General features: G+C 39.1%; 1 protein-coding gene across 1 annotated transcript in view; it reads right to left on the bottom strand.

Moving 5' to 3' along the window:
• LOC122813775 (sulfotransferase family cytosolic 1B member 1-like) overlaps positions 1–22,104 on the bottom strand; it is a 278,964-nt gene that overhangs the window by 213,052 nt on the left and 43,808 nt on the right. The window contains exon 2 of the mRNA XM_044086272.1: positions 11,655–11,783. Within this exon, the coding sequence (XP_043942207.1) occupies positions 11,655–11,783 (129 nt within the window). The remainder of the gene's footprint in view (positions 1–11,654; positions 11,784–22,104) is intronic.

Genomic DNA, 22,104 nt, shown 5'->3' with positions numbered 1-22,104 from the left:
AGAATAGAGAGAAAAGGCAAAAAAGTCTGTTAAAAATAATAAGCACACATTGCCCAAGAAGACTTCTGGTAATAGGCTCACCTCAGGGAACGGTAATGTCCAATTCCTAGCCTGCTATTGATCCCCTCTCCATGGATCCCATTCACTATAAGTTCTTGGCATTCATAGAGGATATACCTACAAATAATGTGTCTTCATTCTTTGGTGACTTCAACTATCCCTCCATTGATTAGAGCACCTACACTTCCAGTGTTGGATATAATCAGTGATTCTTGGGTTGAGTAAACAAAAACACCTTGGATCAGCTTAAACTGAAACCAGTCAAGGGGTGTTAGCACTGTTGATTTAGTGCACTCAAACTTGACCCCTGTCAGCTCCCCTCCCATGGTTGGTCCTTCATTAGTAAAGTCTTAGTATAATGCGATTATTTTTCCTTCAGAACTTCCACTTCATCATTTAAAAACACCACCCTCTTTGAAAAATTCAAAAAGGCCAACTTCATATAACCATATGATGAAATTTCTAAATGTAGCCATGTCAACTCCATGTTATGCAGCCAGTTATGCAAATGTTTTTTATGCCCATTTAGAGAAATGTAATGACATAACAATCCCTTCCAAAATGAAATACAGTTGGTAAATTCCAAAATAAAACCATCCCGGTTAGCTGCAAACTGCATAACAGGAGAAACTCTTTAAACTGAATCATAGGGCTACCCCCCCCCCAAAAAAAACGGTATTAAAGAACTCACTAAGAAACTGAAAGCAATTCTAAAGACCAGTAAAACATCAAACAAATTAAGACTAGCAACCAAAGCAATGCCTAATCATAAGTCCTTCTTTGTATACACAAGCTTCTCCATAATGGGGTCTCACAAAGAGAAAAAAAAAACAAAAGACATTGCAAATATACTGGCGATCATGTTTGCAGCAAATTTCTCCTTTAGAACTACCATCCTCTCTTAAACTATTCCTGAGTTACTCCACCCCCATACTGTCACCAAGGAGCATGTTCTTACACTACTCTCAAAGACAAAGAACACATCCTCCATGGGTCCAGATGCCACACCAAGGAGCATGTCCTTACACTACTCTCAAAGACCAAGAAACACATCCTTCATGGGTCCAGATAACATACTTGGTTTTCTAATAAACAGTATTAAACATGCACTTGTTGATTTCCTCCTCAGACTGTTTGACCTAAGCATTGCTATAGGTTACGATCCTAAAGCCAGGTGCACTGCTGTAATAATGCCCCAATATAAGAGTGGCCCCATCGTTTGACCTAAGCATTGCTATAGGTTACGATCCTAAATCCAGGTGCACTGCTGTAATAATGCCCCAATATAAGAGTGGCCCCATCACTAACACCAGAAGCTATATACCCATCAGCTGCATCATTAACCTCATAAACAATGACATTAGTAACCTAAGTTACACCCACAACAATTTGGTTTTACAAAGGGCAGATCCTGCCTGCTGAATCTTGTCCACTTCTTTGAGAAGGTCAATCAAGTATTTGACAGTGGTTACACTATCTATGCTGCCTAACCCATTCTGGCCAAGGCATTTGAACCATACTACATGATGGAAATGTTTACAAGTTGTTGGCCTTAAACATAAATCTCTGCATGGCAAAATGTCTAGCCAAGGTCAGAATGCACATTGTCTAAGTGGTGACACCTCCTCAGACAGAGAAAAGTTAACCAGTGATATCCTCCAGGGATATGTGCTGGGGCTCCTTTTTTGGCATCTATTTTCAGACATCCAAACTGATAATAGTAATCTCTGGTTAACAAAGGATGCTGATGACTGCAAGTTGGATGCGGTAATAAAATCCCCCTTTGAATACATATTCCCTGCAAAACAAACCAACTCAGGTCAATCCCTGGTGCAGTGAAAAAGGACTCATCCTAAATGCCAAGAAATGTAGCATCATCTACTTTGGGATTGGGAATCAGAAACACTCTACATTCAAGTATATTGAAAATATCCCTTTACCATATGAATAAGTGAGCAAGGACCTGGGCACATGAGTTGATAGTGTCCTCTCCTTTGGCGATCATATGGTAACCATAGCTGGGAATCCATCTGTATTTCACAACTAATTGCCAGCAGCATCTGTTCTAGAACCATCAGTCATTGTCCCTCTATATTCTGCTCTAGTCAGACCCATTATTGAATATAATACACTTTGGCATATATCTGGCTAGATATATTAGAAAATTTCAAATAAAAATACAGAGGTTCCTAACAAAAAGCATCTCTGGTCTCAAAAAACTTGGCTACCAGGACAGGCTGGTGCCCTTGTCTCTATACTCAGTGTGATTTAGTCTCCTGAGGAAAGTCCTGTTTCTAGCTTACTGAGCTTATATGGATCCCTTTATTCTCAACCTCTTTTTCCTCAGTAGGTCAAATTGTGCAGCCTATACCAAACCCAGATCTCTAAACCTGCATCAAGAAATAAATAAAACTAGATGGAGAGATGGGTTCATCATCCAGAGACACCCCCCCCCCCCGGCATGCAAACAAAATGTGATTCCCTGTCATCCTTCAAACATAGCTTGGACAGTTGGATGAGTTCCCTTAAATTTATACAAGGACTTACAGGAATCACCCTCCTTGCAAGAAGGGGTAGAGTCTGAGGGTGGGTATCGCCAAGGTGTGTATTGCCTCTGGCCTGATTAGCTTCATATATCCATTGATCCTACAATCTTATAAGAAAAGAGCAAAGAACCATGCTCATTGTATGCAGTGAGGCAGTATAATGACTTCTGTGAATACTGAGGAAATCAAAGCCAGACACAGAAAATGCAAAATAATAAAATGTGATAGAATGCTTGAAAACAAAATGGCCGAGAAAGAAGTCTGGTCCCCAAAATTGTGCTTGAATGACAGATATGTGTGCTTTAAAGTTTAATACTGGTGAAGGCTAAATCATAATGTCTGAGACTACATTCAGAAGCTGAGGCCTAAACCACAAGCTAATTGTGACTTCTTGTCTGCTCTTGCTGTATTCAGTGTATATACAGAAGCCTTTGTAATATAATAAATCTACTTGAATTTTGTTTGTAAATATAATGTACACAGATTATTCATTCAAGTAGTAGCTGTGCAATTTCATTTAAAGCAAGCCAGTATTAAGTGGGAGAGACGCGTCTGTCTACAGACATGGATAAGAGAATTCGGTAATTACGTATTACTGCAACCAGATTTTCGCGGTTCCGAATTTCGCATACTTCTATAGAAAGGAGGCCATGAAACACTGCAATGTGGTATTTACTGTGTTTACTGCTGTGGATTAAGTTTGCATTACCTTCAGGAAAAGAAACATTTCCGAAAACCCTCTTCCAGTTTTTGCATGCATTACACATGCACACTTACGTTATCATGTCTGCTACCGTTCTGATGAACGGATTCCTTGCACTGAATGGAAGGCTTCCTTCAGAGAAGGCAAAACATCCCTAATTTTGCCTCATGCTTTTGCCCTACATGCCCTCATTTTTGCCCTAAATGTTAGAGTTTCTGGTGAAGGGGTAAGGATTACAGACATGTCAGTAATACCTGACAAGTTTCATGCTTTGTGTCTTTAAAAAATGCACTTTGATGTTAAGCATTGTGTTTTATTAACTTTTAAAGTGAATTAGAGTAATATCAAAGAAAGGTTCCTGATTACTCCCAATTACTTTTTGGATTTGCCCCCGATTCTTCAGCAAATAAAGTAAGATCCATGTAAGTATGAAAATCTTAAGCCTGGCATTATGGACAAACAGTAAACATCAGCGATTCACAAGAAAATTAAACATTTTACGAAAGGCAGGGCAAACGTTTTGGCAATATGCAGTTACAGGAGAAATGAGGCGCTTCATCCACAAGTACAACATTTCACCTGTACTCCTCTTCTGGGCTCATACCCACTGAGACAGACTAATGGTTAATTCTCAACAGATCCCTTTTTAGATTAAGCAACCTGTTTCCACGCACACCGACAGAATAATGTCAGTCCGGAAATCTGGTTGCGATAATACGTAAGTACCGAGAATTCAAGCCATGCAAGCACAAATGGTCATGAAGTTGCTACCTATGGTTAGTGTGAAAAGAATGCAATGACTCTAAAAACGGAGTTAACTTATTCACACCCATGTGATGTGGAATGTCATGCCTCTAGTAGCCCACATACATTGTGATATTCTAAAAATATTCTCGCAAATCGACTTAAAAACATCAAATGAAAAAATGTAAATATTTTGTGAACAATTAACATTACTAATATGGTACAAACTGCAATGATATCAGTAGAAAGTCTTCTTTGCATTGACAACAGTCAGTGCAGTCACAGTCTTTATAGCAATGCTATATTATATTATTACACATACGAAACATAATGATATGTTTAACTACTGTTTTACACAGAAATTGTAATATTTTGGAAACTGTACAACTGGGATGTATTTTATCAACTTACTTTTGTTAGCCAGACATAAGCTTTCAAGTGACAGCAAAAGGTTTTTTTTCTCTGTGAATACTTACTAAAATATTTACAGATGTATGGAAAATGATGTTTATTTTTATGATTAACAAACCTGGATATTATAAATGGACCAAATGTGCAACTTAAAAGTACAAATATCAATGGCAGTTTTCTTTTATCATCATCATCATCTAAGGTCTCAAATGACGCCATGCAATAGTCAAGCCACACAGTTTTAGAAATATTAAGTACATATTGAAATATTTCATATTTTCATAATAACTAGCAAATAACTATCACTATCTCTCATATAGTGTACTGCAATTGTACATTGACAATGTATTTTTCATTTACCCACAAAGGTATTTCACACTATGCCCCTCAATAACATGTAGGTCTCTTGGTTACGAAAATATGAATACAAATATGAAAATATGCCTAATAAGAGGAAATCAGTCATTAATTTTGCCACAGAAGAACATCCGAGATTAACAATGTTAGTATCATTTTGTTAATTGCATCTTGCACTTTCTATTACTGCCCATTATAAATTTCTGACTCACTAAATTAAAGATGAAAGACCCAAAAATATCTAAAGACCAGAAGGAGCTATGGGTGTTAACTGGAAAAATACAAAAAAGGAGCTACAGGCTTCATCGAGTTAAATAAGCAGTAAGCCAGCTCCAGCAGAGAATAGGGATAAAGCCCTAACTATGGCTGAGTCAACAGAGAATGATTAGCAGCTCAGGCAACGGCAGGAATGGAAGGATGGGTGTGACGATCCTGGTCAGATGACAGGGTGGAGGCAACTGTGTACTGCATAAGTCCCTTACAGGAGGTGCTGGGGCAGAAATATATGCCCTAGGGGTCATATTCATCAATCCACCAATGGGTAGTAGGCTTCAAGGTAGGGGTGTGCACATATGTGGGGAAGGCATTGTGGGCCTCTCCAGCGATGTGGGTGACACATATCTCTCTGCTCAGGGGTAAAGTTAGGCTTTTAGAAAATGTCCTTATTGCTGGGATGTTGACAAGGGTATGAAACATTATCATGTTTCCCCAATAAAGAGTTGTCAACGTGATGGGGGGGTCCCAAAATGAATGGGCTGTGTCCCAAAGGAGGGAGGATTACTGGTCAGTCGACACAGGGATAAAAATAACATAGAACAGAGAGTTAAATAAGCTGTACAATACAAACTTGCAAAAGTACAACTGAAATATTCACAGACGTAGCCAGAACATTTTAAGAAGCCAGCAGAGAGCCAGTGTGCTAGTACCTAAAAACAGTAAGGAAAAGTTGAAATGAGGTAGAAAAACATCTGAATTGTGCTACAAAGTGGAACTTTACAAATAACAGTCTGTCTTACCAACATCACAGATGAGAGAAAAACTCAAGAGGGGAATCTTGACATCCATGTTGAGAACAGATACTATAAGTAATTATGATCCCAGAGACCTGGTCAGAATTCTTTGTAGTGTATGCAGCTTTACCTAGTTCATGTACTACCAGTTATAAAAAATTGTTGGAGAATCAAGTGCTTTACAGCTTTGAAAGCAGTTAAATACTTAGTAAAGCTACACAGACAAAAGGAAAGTTTCCATGAGATGACCAAATGCCTTAAAAAGCTATAATAAACCACTCTTGACAGTGTTTTTGTATGTCGTCTTTTACAGCTGTGAAATTGCTTTGGATGTTGTTCTGTGGTGGTCAATGTTATGTTCTAGAGCAAGACTAGAGCCTAACAGCACTGAAAAATGATTAACTAACTGTTATACGCCTTTCTTACATCAGAAAGGTACATAACAAAGTTGCCTTTTTCACAAATTTGAAGCATAAATATGGTGCTTCATAAACTATATATCCCAAAATCCATAATTTCCTATGCCAATTAAATTTTTTTCTCAAATCACCTATTGCTTCTTTCCTATCTCATTTTATTATATACAAATAACCCACCTTGCCTGCACAAAAATGACAAGTTTTCATCATATTATTGACACAGGTTATAGGTTCATAGGTTCATAGGTTCATAGGTTCATAGGTTTATACTAGGCTATCTGCCCTAAGGCATTTATAAGCCTAGCCCAAATTTTTGTGGCTTACGCCACCCCTTATATGAAAAAATACTGTGCCCATTAGTTTGTTGTGCCTCTGTCCAGCAGTGACACAGAGATGATTCCCGGGGTAAACCTACGATCTCCCATCCACAGGTCTAGATTTCTCTTGAACAGAGTCAGCGAGGTGCTCTGCCTCACATGGACCAGGAGTTTATTCCACAGCATAGGGAGTCTCTGAGTGATAAATCTATCCCTCCAGCATGTCCTATTTATATCCGTGCTAAGGTTTAAGTCGCTTGCTCTAGTGGTTTTGGTGGATTTGGATCTTTTGAGGTGGAGCATGTCCATTAATTCCGGGTTGGACATGGCCTTGTATGTCAGGCACATGTCACCTCTGAGCAGACGGTATGCGACTGAATAGAGCTGGAGTTTCTTCAATCTGGCAGCATATGACAGATTTTGGAGTCCCTTTATCCTTTTGGTGAGGAACTTTTGGGGTCTCTCCAATTGCTGCAGATGTCGGGTGAGATACATCCCGAATGGGGCATTGTACTCGATCATTGGTCTGATAAGTGAAGAGTACAGGGGAACAATAACCTCACTAGATCTGGATGTGAATCCCTTCATGATCAGGTGGGCAATGTAGAAGGTCTTTCTAACCACTTTAGCAATGTGAGTGTCAAAGAAAGGCCACTGTCAACCTGGGTCCCCAGGTCCCTGATAACCTCTTCTGTGCTTAGTGGATTGCCACCTATATGGTAGCTTGGGGTTACCTTGTTTTTCCCGAAGGGTATGACTATACATTTTTGGCGTTTAACTTCAGGCCATGGCTCTGGCACCAGCTATCTGTTTCCGTGAGTCCCTTCTGAAGGATATCCGTGTCTGAAGCACTTTCCACTATGGCCCAGTTTGCAGTCGTCTGCAAACTTTGTCAGCCAAAGTCCTCCTATGTTGGCCTGTACTTCTGAGAAGTAGATGCCAAACAATAGAGGGCCAAGGACCGAGCCCTGTGGGACACCACTTGTGACCGGCTTGGAGTCTGACACAGCGCCAGCAACTCTAACCCTGTGGGTTCTGTCCTTAAGCCAGTTTGCAACCCATCTTGTGACATACGGGTTTACATTTAAGCTGGTAAGTTTTTCTACAATACCCGAGTGGGGTATTGTGTCGAAAGCCTTTGCAAGGTCAAGGTAGGCTGTATGGACTGCCTTTCCCTCATCAATGGCCTTGGTGACTGTTTCGAAGAAGTCGACCAAGTTCAAAAGGCATGATCTTCCCTTGACAAAGCCAAACTGGGTCGGGTCCAATGTCTGCAAGTCCCCTATATCTTTGTTTATGAGCTCCATTATGATCCTCTCCATAGCTTTGCAGACTAGACTTGTTAAGCTTATGGGGCGGTAATTACCAGGGTCCGTAGAGGCGCCGCCTTTGTGGAGTGCGACTACAGTTGCCGTCGCCACTCCTTGGGCACATATCCTGTGGTAAGGCTGAGATTAAACAGCTGCCTTATGTGCGGGTTTAATTCCTCATTTAGCTCGTGTAGGACACAGCCGGGGACACCATCCGGTCCCATTGATGCTGTGTTTTTAGCTTTAGAGAGTGCAGCTTTCACCTGCGCATTTGAGATGTCCGGGAGGCTACACTCGGCTGGGATAGTTATCTCTCCTTTAGGGGAGAGGGGTGAAGTTTGCACTGAACCTGTCTGCCAGTATGTTGGCAATGTCTGTGGGTTCAGTGATTTTTGTATCATTTTGGACTAATTCTGAGCATATCTGGGAGTTTCCACCCAGGTTCCTAACATAGCTGAAAAAGGCCTTATGATTGTCCTTTGAATCCATGGCAATTTTTCTCTCAAAATTGGCCTTAGTTGATTTTATGAGTGCTCGTATTTTTTACTAATAATGATCAGGGGTGAATTCCCTTTTATGGATTTTGTTCTATCATGTAATAGCTTTCTCCTCTTATTGTAAAGTTTGTTAATGGCTGGGGTCCACCAGACTGGACGTTTGCCCTTTGTGGAAAGAGTCTTGGTTTTATTTGGGATTGCCTGATCCATGCAGTCCTGGAGGTGTTCATAGAAGGCATTTGTAAGGGCTTCCACAGCTTGGGTTGTGGTTTCAACTGGCTCAGGGGCCTTGAAGGATACCACACCAGTCTTGAGTAGTGTGAAGTTTGCTTTAGAGAAGTTCTTCACTATGGTCTTTTTTGTTTGGGGTGGGGGCGGGATGTGGATTTCCAGTGAGATTAGTTTATGATCAGATCTCACCAATGAGGGATATACTTCCGGTGTGGAGCATTTTGTCCCCATGTTTGTGACAATGAGATCTAGTATATTTTCTCCTCTCGTGGGAACAGTGACTAGCTGTTCCATGGCATTTGAATTTATGAACTCCAGGAACCGTTGGGCTAGAAAGTTAGGGCTTGAGTAATGTTCCCAGTCTATATTCGGGTAGTTGAAGTCACCCAATATGATGGTGTTTGGAGATACATTTATACCCTCCAGTGTCTTCAGGAAGGCTGTGTGGGGTTCCTGAGTTTGAGAGGGTGGCCTGTAGCATGCTACAATTTGTAGAGCAGTTTTGCCTATGGTTAGTTGCACCTGGATGGTTTCCGAAGCTTGTGCGTTGCCACCAACCTGGAGGTGTGGGTATCCTTTATGAATATGGATACACCCCTCCTTTTGTGGTGTGGTCCGGGTTTTGGGGCGGAACGCATGATATGAGGTAAAACCTAATAGTGCCGGGGTGCTCTCAGGAGCCTTGAACCAGGTTTCAGTTACAGCACAGACATCGATGTTCTCCATACTGAGAAGGGCCTCGAGTGCATGCATTTTGAGATTTAGACTTCTGGCATTGAGCAGCATTACCCTCAGTTTCTTCCCATTTTTGTTTTCTAGGGTGGTAGGTTTAGAATTTGAGCCTTGCCTAAAAAAGGCACTATGGGGTGGCAAGAGCCTTAGCCAATATCCGGAATCCCAGTCGTGACAGGTGCAAGCCGTCCCTTGCGAAGCAGCGTGGCTTGTCAAGCATGTCATCCCAGGCAGACAGACACTGGAACCCCTTTGAATGACACCAGACATTAAGCCAATTGTTAAAGCTGATCATCTTGTCTCTATATTGTGGCATCATTCTTGGTGAAGGAAGGATACTGCTCAGGGTTAGGGTCATACCTGCCTGGGCTACATAATCAGAGAGCTCCTCTATGTCTCTTTTCATGTAGTCCAGGGAGGTGCGTCTCAGGTCGTTCACACCAGCATGGACAATGACTGTGTCATATTTGTACTTGCCGTGGAGTGACCAGTGCTTGTGTTATGTGGCGGATTCTAGCGCCCGATAGGCAGCTTACTGTGACCCTCTCCTTGTTCAGCCTGGTGAGTGGGACGTCAGTGTGTCTGACTATGGAGTCACCTATGACAAGTATGTTTGGTGTTGTATTTGGCCTTAAGGGCTGTGACTGCTTTGCACACTGCTTTTGTGGTTTATGTGTTGCTTGTGGGGTGTCTTGAGGTAGCAGTTGTTTGGGTGTCTGCTTTGGAGGCCTCTGCTGTTTAGGTAAATTTTACTCAGAGCCTCCGAGTATGTCTTTGTGTGTTTATGTGTTTGATTCAGTGGAGTGGTAGCATTATGTGAGGCTGGTTTTGTGGTGTGTGTAGTTGCCTTCTCCTCCTGTCTGGTCTTACCAGTCCTGAGTTGAGAGAGCTCAGCCTCCAGTTTGGCTAAATAGCTGCATCTCTTGCAAGTATTTGTGTTATGTGGAAGGAGGAGAGGGTTGTCTGTGTACATGAGGCAGTTATAACATTGCCTCAAGATTCCCAGATTCACCAGCTGGACCAGAGAGAAGATTGACAACTGACCTTTGGACATGCTAGAATAATATTGGGAATTCCTTAATTGAAAACAAGGGCCAGTGGGGAGTGAGAGTGTAGTGCTTTTAATTTTTAGTGCTGACTTATATAATTGCTTTAGTGAGCAAGTGCCAGGTAACTTGAGTGCAATGTGTTACAAGTAACTAAATGCAAAAACGACAAACAGTAACTTTCTTTCAAGTGAAACAAGGAAATAAGTACAGTACAGTAAGTTAAGTACAGTAAGTTAGCCTGCTTCCTTTCGCTCTCATATTGTAAACCTTGTCTGACAGACCTTAAACCTTTAAATTCCAGTACCTTGTCCAAAAACTTGCAAATACCTTTAATTTTTAAGCCATGCAAAACATAAACTCCAGCTTTACTCCATCGCATATCGCCTACTCAGAGGCAATCTCTGCCTAACATACAAAGCGATGTTAAACCCAGAGCTGTTGGACATGCTCCACCTAAAGAAATCCCAATCTCTCCGAGCTACATGCTCTAGGGACCTAAACCTTGTCACCACAATAAACAGAACATGCTGGAGGGATAGATTTCTGTCCCAGAGACTTCCCATACTCTGGAACAAACTACCTATCTATATCAAACAAAGCTCCTCATTAGCACTCTTCAAGAAAAATCTTGATGATTGGATGGGAGATAGGAAATTCACCCCAGGGATCACTTTTGTGGCTCTGCTAGACAGGGGCACAGGAAAATAATTTTCTTGGGTGGCGAAAGCCAGGGTACCATTTGGCTAGGCTTATAGAGGACCTAGGGCCAATAGCCTAGTACCAACCTATGAACCTATATGCTCACGTGTGGCACACTCTGTAGCACACTTCCCATTACAGCACATACTTAGACATTTTCCATGTGTTAAACACTAAAGTAATGCCACAGCTTAGTATCTTCAGTTAATTTGGACCTCTTTTCAATTGTAAAATGTATTTTATTTTTTCTTAGCATGTTCCAACGAACTTCTGTAAACCATATTTAAAAAAAATTGCAATCATCTACAAACTCAGCTTTCATTTTCTTACATTCTATACATAGCTATTACTTCTTCAGTCACTTAATTTTCTATTATCTTCACGAATACCTGCCATGGGTCATTCTGTTTCCCTGATTCCGGCACTGCATGTACCTGAAAAAAGATCACTTGTGCTTAACACACTGACATGGTCACCAAAGGAAAAAGTAAATAAAAAAAAAAAAAAAAAAAAAAAACACAGGGAAGAAAGAAACCAGGATTCAAAATTCAAATTTCAACATATTTTACCTGTTGGAAGGGGTTTAGGTGCTCCAAATTCCAGAAAGGGGACTCTTTCGTGGGTAGGACCCCGCATGCATTTCTCAACATCTCCTTTGTTATTAATCATGTCCACAATTTCAGTGATCCATGTTGTGCCTACAGAAAAATGAGCAGGTGAGGTGTAACTTTGTCAAGTACAAATGCAACACAAGCACACAAATTTAGCAGGCACATCAGGGCTCAAGGATACAAATCCACTGCATACTACAACATACTGGGGTACTTCTATTCATCAGCACATTTTGAAACCCGAATTCAACCTCTCACACAAGCCTAGCTGGCACTGGGATTCAAACCCACAACAACAGACCAGCATGTCAGTGGGGTTGAAACCACAACAACATACCAGCACACCATGGCCTTGTGTAGCACACACACAGCAAAATGACAACACAACACAGCAAAGGTGTTCACACTAGCACACACGCAACTGAGGTTAACAGCACCATACAACAGCACTGGTGGTTCAAGGCCACTGTAACACACCCCACAGCACAGAATTCTATCCCACAAAAGCATATCAAGTTTCATTTATACTCTTCAGTGGCTGACATGGTTTTGAAAAGAAATTTTGGGGAGGTAAATTACATCATCACCATACTCACTATTACTTTTCTTTTGGCTTTATTTATCAAACAATGTATTTATTTATTTTAGTTTATCTCCCAGCATAGCACACGGATTATAAAAAAATCAATTGCAGGTACAGCCTAGTTGAGTTCATTCACAGATAATACAATTACAGACAGTAAAAACAATAGCTATACAAATTTGGGAAATAGCACAGTAGATTTCAAAGAAGCTCCTCAAAGTAAGAATGAGTCTTATTTTATTTTATTTACTTATTTTACATTTGTTGACCGGGCTAGTCTAACTGGATATATGTCCATTTTCAGTAGAGGCCCAGGGAGAAAAGCTCCAAGCATAGGCAGTAACAAAACATAGAATATATACAATAGTAACATGAGAATGCTATACCTTGTTTAGATTGTACATGAGATAAATTTGCACAGAGTCTTATAGTAGGTTTAAGCCAAGATTAAAAATCAGAGAAAAAGCAACATATGAGAGAAAATCAAATATAGAGGTTTTTTTTTTTTTTTAATACTACGAAGGAAAATCTTGTTAGGTTACCTTAGTTGTTAATAAGGTAGGGAACATAGAACAGTAGAGTAGAGAAGTACAAGGAGTGCAACAGGGGGCATTGAGGTATCAGTCCGGGTTAGAGCAAGGACAAAGCCAATGTATTTTAAGATATTCTTTCAGGTGTTTTTTAAAAAGCAGTGAGGAAGCAAGAGTTGAGAGTTCATTTGGAAGCTGGTTCCAGGTTTTTCCCACTGTGTTGGTGAAAAGTAAGTCCCCAGCTTTGTTGTTAGATTTTATAGTGGAAACTAGAAGCTTATTAGCTGAACGTAATGTTGCAAGATTTTTTATAGAGAGTAATCAGATTAGTGAGGACTGGGGTATTATTAGGGTGGTAAATATGGGTCATATGGGATGCCCTATTAGCAATCTACATTTGTTTGGGGTAAATACATGCTGAGCTAATAAACTTGTATGCATATGCATGTGTATTTATGTCATTTGCTCTTCTTTATGTTTGTTCCAGAGGTGCGGGATTCTTTAGGAGGGAGATCTTTCATGCCAGTACGTCCTACTTATGCTACAGGATAAAGTTAGGTCCCTTGACCTAATATTCGTCTTATTACCAGTTAAATATAGAAAGTAGTGTTGGAACATGTGAATTTCTTTGCTTGTTAATTAGCAGCAAATCCAAAAACAGTGTGGAGATAAAGGCCCACAATCAGGGGCAATTTTTAAATATAACTGTAATTCACTTGAAAGGAGTGGCTGCAGTGGTGCAACAGTTAGAGTTGCCACAGCAAAAGGTACTCTGGTTTGATTATCAGCTGGGGTGCCTTCTGTGCAGAGTTTGCATGTCGACCCTGTAGTTGCGTAGATTTCCTCCCACATCCCAACAACATGCTGCAAATGGACTGGACACACTAAAATTGGCCCTAAGTGTGCGCATATGTGCCTTCTGTAGAACGCTGGGCACCAGTCTAGCAACTCAACACTGTAAATCTCCACTGCTAATCATTCTGCAGACTGTTATTCTGCTGTGGCAACCCATAACAGAATAAGTTCTTCTTTATGTACACATAGCTGTTGGTCTTTGGCAGAGTCCTGAGTAAAAATGGTCCAGTGTTTAGAACCTGTATATCTGGCTGGTTAACAAAGGGCATAATATAAATTCAAGTGCACTCTCGAAAGCACATTAGCTCAAGAAGCTTGTTTTTAGCACACTCATTGTGAAACTGCTAAATTATAGTACACAGACATCATAAGGCACACAAACAGCAAATGATAATATAACAGATAAAAGACAATCACTGGTGCATAACTACAAGCATTATGTTAGGTACAGTGGTTCCTAGGTAATTAAATACCCCATTTCAAAAACATGACAGATCATTTTCTTGTTAGATAATTCACATTAACTACAACAGTATGGGGTTAAAAACTGACATATATTTATCTTTACAACCACCTTATGTTTAAATAGGCTTACACGGAGAGTAAATTCTTATCTCTGTTTAGCATGTTTCCTGTTTCACTGCCTGTGTGGATGAAAGTCATTAACTGCAGTCATGACATACATGCATGCTATTAACTGTTTTCATGACCCAGACATTTATTAAATGCTTTCAAGACCTAGACAGTGTAGCACTATCAGGGAATTTCAGTAGTCTCTTCAGCTGTAACAAATTCCATCTATGGACTACATGACTAACTACAAACCTAACCATTACACTCAGTAAAAATGAAATAGATTGTGAAAATGGTTACTTGTAATATCAAGAAATCATTGTGTTCAAGCATCTTACCATCTTGCTCTTGTCGGTTTATTAAAAAGAGAGAGAGAGATTTTAAAGGGCACTTGAAATATCCATAAATGGAGGTCATCACATGTACATTAGACAAAGAAAGTTAACTTAATCATACAGCAGCAACTAAATAGGTTTATTTATCATTCTAATGTGGTTTTTGTTTAGGGTTAGGATTTTCTAGTTAAAGTTATATTTTAAGGTTTAGAGTTAGGATCAGTGTTTTACGATGAAAGTCGGGCTTAGAGTTTTAGCTTTAAGGTTAGAGCTGGAGTTTTAAGGTTAGGGCTTTAGGTTTAGGGTATAATTTTAAGGTTAGGATTAGTATTTTAGGGTTAGGGTATTAGGTTTAGAATTACAGTTTTAAGCTTAGGGTTAGTGTTTTGGACTTAGAACTAAAGTCAGTAATTTAGGGTCAGGGTTACAACTGCCATAGGGAAAAACAGCTGGAGATGAAAACCATTACCTCAGTTTTTTTTATTTACTCTTTTGCAGCTGGACCCAGATCATGGTCAAATGGGGCCCTATGCAGGTTAAAATACCAGACCCTCTCAGCTATTCCAGGATCCAATTACTTAACTGTCTCTCCCTAATATAAACACTGTTCATAAACCTGTCAGTGTTCATACTATCTGTGACACCCCACCACTGGCACCACTGGGGGACATACACTGAGAGGATGACAAGCTGCACACATAGTATGTCCAGATGCAGCTCTCTACATTAAGTGCAATTTCCCTTAAGAGCACACAGAGACCATAATCAGTCCAGGGCTGGTTTCTCCCCCTTTCTCCAGATCCCCAATTAAACTCCCCACTGGCACAGCTATAGAGTTGAGTCCTTAGGCAGGGTTCCAACACTCTCTCTGTCCAACCACTGCTTCATGTCCCTGTCCAAGCAGCTGACACACACACACTCTTGGAGATTTGTTTTACACATCCACAACACACATGCACACACAACTGTGAAAGATTGTCACAGGTTTACTAGCTATGCCCCCTTCTGCCCAGACTATAAGGTAGTTATCACTGCCGCCAGAACCCCTTATTGGCTACTTTAAGGCCCTTAACAAAGGGCATCCAATATATAATTAACTGTGTAATGGTTACTATTAATACAAATGGTAGTTTGACTAAGAGCAAGGGTATTAGGAGTGGCCCACAGTGTCACCAAATAAATATGCAAGTATTCAAAGAACTTAAAATATCTCTACACAGATCAGCCACAATTATAGGATTAAATATATTTAATAATAAATAATAAAAAAAGAAAATACTCAGTATATAATTAAAGTGACATCAAAGTTCAAAATCACAGGACATATTTAAAACAACATTGCAGGACAGTCTCAATTAAATAAAGAAAAATGTCTAAATTAATTGTTGCTATATTTCTGACTATATCTAAGAGAAATATACTGTTCCCTAGATTTACTTACTCAGAGCAAGGCAGAGATGTGTTTTAATGCATCTTGTCAGGTCCAAGACAGAATACAGAATGCCGTTGCTCACTAGCAGACTTCCCAAATTAATATCTCAAATATTACTGCTGGTGTAACTTGCAGAATGACATCATTGCTTGTCATCTAACTCCTAGTTCCTAGGTGCAAAATAACCATTGGTGGCAGCTGGTAGCATTTAGCATCTACCTGTGAAAATACGGGGCTATATTAGATCAGCGAATGCTTAAAAAAGCGAACGCTGATTGATCGAACTTATGTAAGCGAAAGCTTACAATCTCGAACTGTCCGAACAGCGATGTTTTTCCTAACGAAAACAATTGCTGATCCAAAACACATACACACAACACAAGCACACCAAACAAACAGCAATCCACACACATACACCTAAAATCTGACACTTAACCCTACACTAAACTATACACACACCACTAACTATCCACTTACCTTAACCCAAACCTTAACCCTAAGGTCCGTCACTATCGCACATTCACCTCACTCACTCCCTAACCCTAACTCACCTAACCCACCCTAACCCTCACGTCCACACAATCGCACACATACCTAACCCGCGCCTTAACTCACCTAACCCGCCCTAACACTCACATCCACACAATCGCACACTTACCTGAATCTGACTCATAACTTTCCACCACAGCACTGAAAATATTGAAGCAACAGAAACGGACAACTGAATTCTTTCCCTAGGAAAAATTTGGGTTTCTGTTGCTTCGATATTTTAAGCTTTCGCTTACATAAGTTCGATCAATTATCTTTCACTTTTTAAGCGTTCGCTGATCTAATATAGACCCTGAAAATACATAGACCTTGGATCTTTTGGCAGATGGTGGAAGTCAAAACAATTTACATTCCTCCACATTTACAGACAATACAGAAAACTGCTGTACTACAGACACTGTGTTTCCAGCTGCACTGAAACTGAAAGATAACATCTTTGTATGACCTAGCCATAAAGTAATTTAATTTCAGTTATTTTTCTGAAGTTAACCTCCTGTATTCCAGTTTCCACTGTTAGAATATATATACATTTGCAAAGTTACAATAGTGCATGTACATTTCTGTTCTATTCCAGTAGGGTACACTGTGGATACATTTCAAACAGCACTTTGTAACATACCTCTTCAGTACACGTCTGTACAATCCATCTTATATGACATACAGTTCTAATACATTTGAAACACAAACATCTTATATAAATCATGTTGATATTCACAAATAACATACAATTATTTACAAACTTCCAGATAGATGGGCTGGCAGTATCATTTTTCATCACACTATCTTCTTTACTTTCACACTGACTACAGAGATTTGATTTAAAACTTTTATTTCAAATTTTGTAGAACAAACACTGATGACCATTTGCTAAACAAAACAAGTCTCACACTGAAAACAGACTTGGCATGAGCAACAGTAAACTTCACTTCCCTTTAAACTCACATTCATTGAAAATGCATTGAAACTTGCATTCACTGAAAATGCATCTGGCCACTGGCAGATTGTGTGTACATTTTTATCTACAGACATTCTCCGAAACCCAGCAATTACTGCTATATTGCTGTCTGTATCATACCCAGATCTCTGTGTTAAAAAAATTAATGCTAATAATGAGCAAAGTCATATTTCAAATTTGTTTCACACAAACACACATTAGTCAAAGTATTCCAACCTTAATAGACACACAAACAAAATAGTCCTTCAAGGCCAGATTAAAGATTGTTTAAAAATGACCAGATGATAAGAGCATATGATACTTCATCCACAGGGAACCCCCTACCCCCACCAGCAGTTATAGCCATTTTCTGATTTTATATATATATATATATATGTATATATATATATATATATATATATATATATATATATATATATATATATATCTCCATTGTTGTTATGAAAAAATAAATTATGTGTAGTTTATTGGTATCTTTAGATGACTTTCATGAAACTGTATAATGATTACTAGCATTATAATATATGATCCACCCACATGTAACACAGTTTAAATAGAAGAATGTTTATGAGATCATTAGAAATATTAACAAGCTGGTAACATATGCCACATTAATATGCACAAACTCTACAGACATAAAAGTCATCTGAAAAATTCTACATTAAAAGAGAGCTATTACTAATGCACAGATGAGTGCTGGCCAACAACTTTGGATTTCAGTACTTCATCTATAAATGCAGTGCCTGCTGCCCTTCAAAAATAAATTGTGTAAGTTACATTAAAAATTTGGTCTGCTGGTGATACTGTCATAACATAACCTGAACTAGATCAGCTGTGCAATAGGGAGTGGCTGGCAAATATTGACAACAGTAAGTAAATGAAGGTGGAAAGATTCAAACCTTGCACCCTTCCCACAGGGAACAGCTCATTAACGTTAGAACTTAGTTCTCTGTGCTAACTGCCAGAACAATCGGTTTTATCTAAATGCTGAAATCCTTTACAATCCAGTCTTGCAGAGAAGACTGTATCACAGTAAGTATATGAAGTCTGAAACTCAAATGTCTGTCATTATTTAATGACTTCAATCTCCAGTGATTTGTCAGAAAACTACACATTTTATGAGGATGGGGCCAAACATACGAGGCAAAAATCTGGACATTCTGCAAAAATCTAGACAACTGAAAGGTATGCTCTGTTGACTCCTAGCTCAAAATATTTGGATAAACCTAAAATAAACAGGACAAAGGTTCAAAATAGGAACATATTTTACTTGATTATTAAGATTTGTGTTAGCATACACTTTCTGAAACAGAAGTGTGCGTGAGAGATTGAGTGGGAGCAACAGTAAAGGCGTTTGCATACCTCTGGACCTTTCAACTGAAGAAATCTGGATAACGCCCAAAATAAAGAGGGAACAAAGGCTCAAAAATAAGAAAGGATTTTAATTACTGCTCTTATAAAATTACAAACTTAATTAAAATGATTTGGGTTAGTATACATTTTCTGAAGGAAATAGTCTGAAACTCAAATGTATGCCATTATTTAGTAACATCAATCTCCAATGACTGGCAACAAATCAAAAGCTTTAGGTGTAAGGGACCAAAAAATAAAGTAAATGCCTGGATATTTTTTAAGTGTTATATTTTGGATGTAAAATGCTTCCACCAACACCATTAACATATACTATAGTAAGTTTGAAACATTAGGCAGAGGAACTATTTTACATCAAATATATATATATATATATATATATATATATATATATATATATATATACATACACACAAATAACATAGTACTTAAAAATATATAAGTTAGTAAAACTCAAAAATTTTACAGAAAGCTCATTCTGCAAGTGCAATAATGCCCTTCAGGGTATGTATTAATACATAATTAATGCCCTTCCAGGGGTGTAGCAACTCAACGCCACACCCCTAAAGCAGGTGTTAATTACACATTAACAAAGACCTTGTTGTGCATTATTGTTTGCTTACTCAGTTCAGGCCTATTAAATTCCATAAAGTTAAAAATTAAAGAAAATGCAAATTATGCAGTAGCGGCTTTTGTTGAACAGTCCACAAGTCATACAGAAATATTACTGCATACAAAATACTATTTTTTTGGGAGGGGCTTATATGCATCCAGGCTGCCTATATCTCATTTTCACCCCCCCATGTATTTTCTGTCACCAGGAATAGCTATTCCATCTGATATCACTCAATATAAGTCTGCCCTTGCTGCAACATAAACCTTCAGAGACATAAAAACAGACCGGGGACAAATGGACTCCTATGCAGAGTAAAGAATGAGGCCCCTGACAGCAATATCCCATTACTTGTCTGTCTCTCTCCAATTACTGTAAACACTATTCAAACTTGTCACCGTATATATTATTTTTCCATTATTTTCTCTTCTTTTACCATTATCACAAAAGATTTGTATTTCAAATTTTACAGAAAAAACACCTGTCAGAAATGTTCTAAACAAAACACTCACACTGAAAGCAGATTTAGCATGAGAAATAGTACATTAATTCCCTTGAAACTCACATTTAGTGAAAATGCATCTGGCAACCAATTACAAGAGTTGTGCTGAGATTCACACTCGAACAGGGGAGGGTTGGGAGGGTGGCCTAATGGTTAAGGTGTTTGCCTTACAAACACAAGGTGCAGGGTTTGAATCTCACAAGGGATAATTGGTTAGGCTTAAAATGGCTCGCAAGGGCAGTTAGCTTAGTACTAATCTATGAACCTAATCTATAACAGCAAATAGTGAAGTACTAATTAGAATCCATATAAAGGGTCAGGAATTTAAAAGATAAATGTGTAATGCATTTGCTAACAGCCTGTGGCAGCCCACCGGACACAAGTGTTCCCTTTCAGGATCAGCCCAATAGAACTGTCTATTCTAGTAACTTAAAGTCACATAAAAGACAAATGAAGGCTGAGGAAATCAAACCACATACTACAAGATCTACATTAACAGCTCATAGCCATACTCATCTACATTAAATGCTAGACAAACTGTTGTAGCCAAAATCACTTCATTTCACACCTGTCTGCAAAAAACAAGCTAAATAAAAATGTATTCATAGCTAAAATATTAACATTACACTCATAGACTTTATGCTATTAAATTTATTCATAGTTAAATAATAAACATACAATCAACAAGGAAACCAAGGACAATATCCACACTTGGTTCATATGAAACCAAGGACAACATCCAAACTTGGTTCATATAATGTTTCCATTTACTACAATCAGTTCCCTTCCTTTACACCTTAACTACTCTGGTTCATGGGTAGTTACTAGGTTTGCAATCTGGAGAAACCACTGAGGAGCCTAGCTCAAATTTCCAGTTGCCCCAAAACACTGTCTGGTTAAGCAACTTGCTCAAGGACAAGGCAGGGCATAAATATATGGCGAAATCAGAGATATTCTTCAAAATCAGACACACAAATAAGATGAGACTACTTTAAATCACTTAAATAGATAAACTTAAGGATTTTTGGCAGTTGGAGAAGTAAAATCATGCCTTTCATAGGTAAGATCTTGGGTATGACCCTGAGTGCCCCCTAAATGGAGCATTCACACACACACACACACACACACACACACACACACACACACACACACACACACACACACAATCACTTTGCTTCATCAACCTGCTTTTCTTAAAAGAATGATCTCCATGAGCTGTAACGCTCTTTATTTGCAAAACTGACTGGTTACCTGGTGCTGCATTGCTGACAAAGTAAAAACAGACTAAGTTGAAACAGACCTATTATTCACAAAACAGACTTTTTTGTAACTAAATGCTGCATTTATCCCCTGAATTACTCTCATATCTATTTCTCCCAGAGCTTGTTTTAAGCTATTCAAAGTTGCAGCCAAAGAAATCACCTAAACTGCAGGTTTTTGTAAGGATACTAATTTATAGTCCTTCAAGTATAGACAAACCCTCCCCGACTCTCATCCTAAGCTGCCAAAGCTATTCTATAATCCATGAGCTGTTAACCAACACCAGTTGTTTTACATTAAGAAGGTTTGTGGTCTACACTCTTGTGGTGGGAGAGTGTGGCCTACACCCTTCTAGGCTGGGAATTGCTGGTGAATTGCTGCATTACTTAAACCGTGTTTTGCTGTTGTGACTGTGATTTTATGCACTTCTTGCACTTCAGCATTTTACAGGATAGGCTAGATTCAGATTTGTTGAATCTAGAATGTTTGATATCACTTGAGCACTAAAACCAGACCTTCACCGAGATACTGCAAGATCTGAGGCATCTATTGCTTCCATCTAACTATAAGTGCCTGCTTTTGCTCTTATACTGCACTTATAATTTGTATTTGCATTGTACTGTCTGTCTGAAGTGTCCAAACTGTTGTTTGCCACATTTTTACTGTATACTGCAGTAGTTCAGCTGTACCATAGCCCAGTTCCGGGATTGCTGTTTCTGGGTCTGTTTTGTAACTTCTGAGCACCAAATCCAAGCCATCTTTGTTGGCGAAGGCTCTTCTTCACCCTTGTGAGAGGAGAGCGCTGTCTGGGTCCCATCTAATCGAGGGTGATTAGAGTAGAGCTTAGAGA

Source organism: Protopterus annectens, chromosome 10.part0, assembly GCF_019279795.1.
Source record: "Protopterus annectens isolate FY-2018-M chromosome 10.part0, PAN1.0, whole genome shotgun sequence".
Lineage (NCBI taxonomy): Eukaryota > Metazoa > Chordata > Ceratodontiformes > Protopteridae > Protopterus > Protopterus annectens.
Note: the sequence above shows the minus strand (reverse complement) of the source record. Positions and strands in the feature narration are given on the sequence as shown.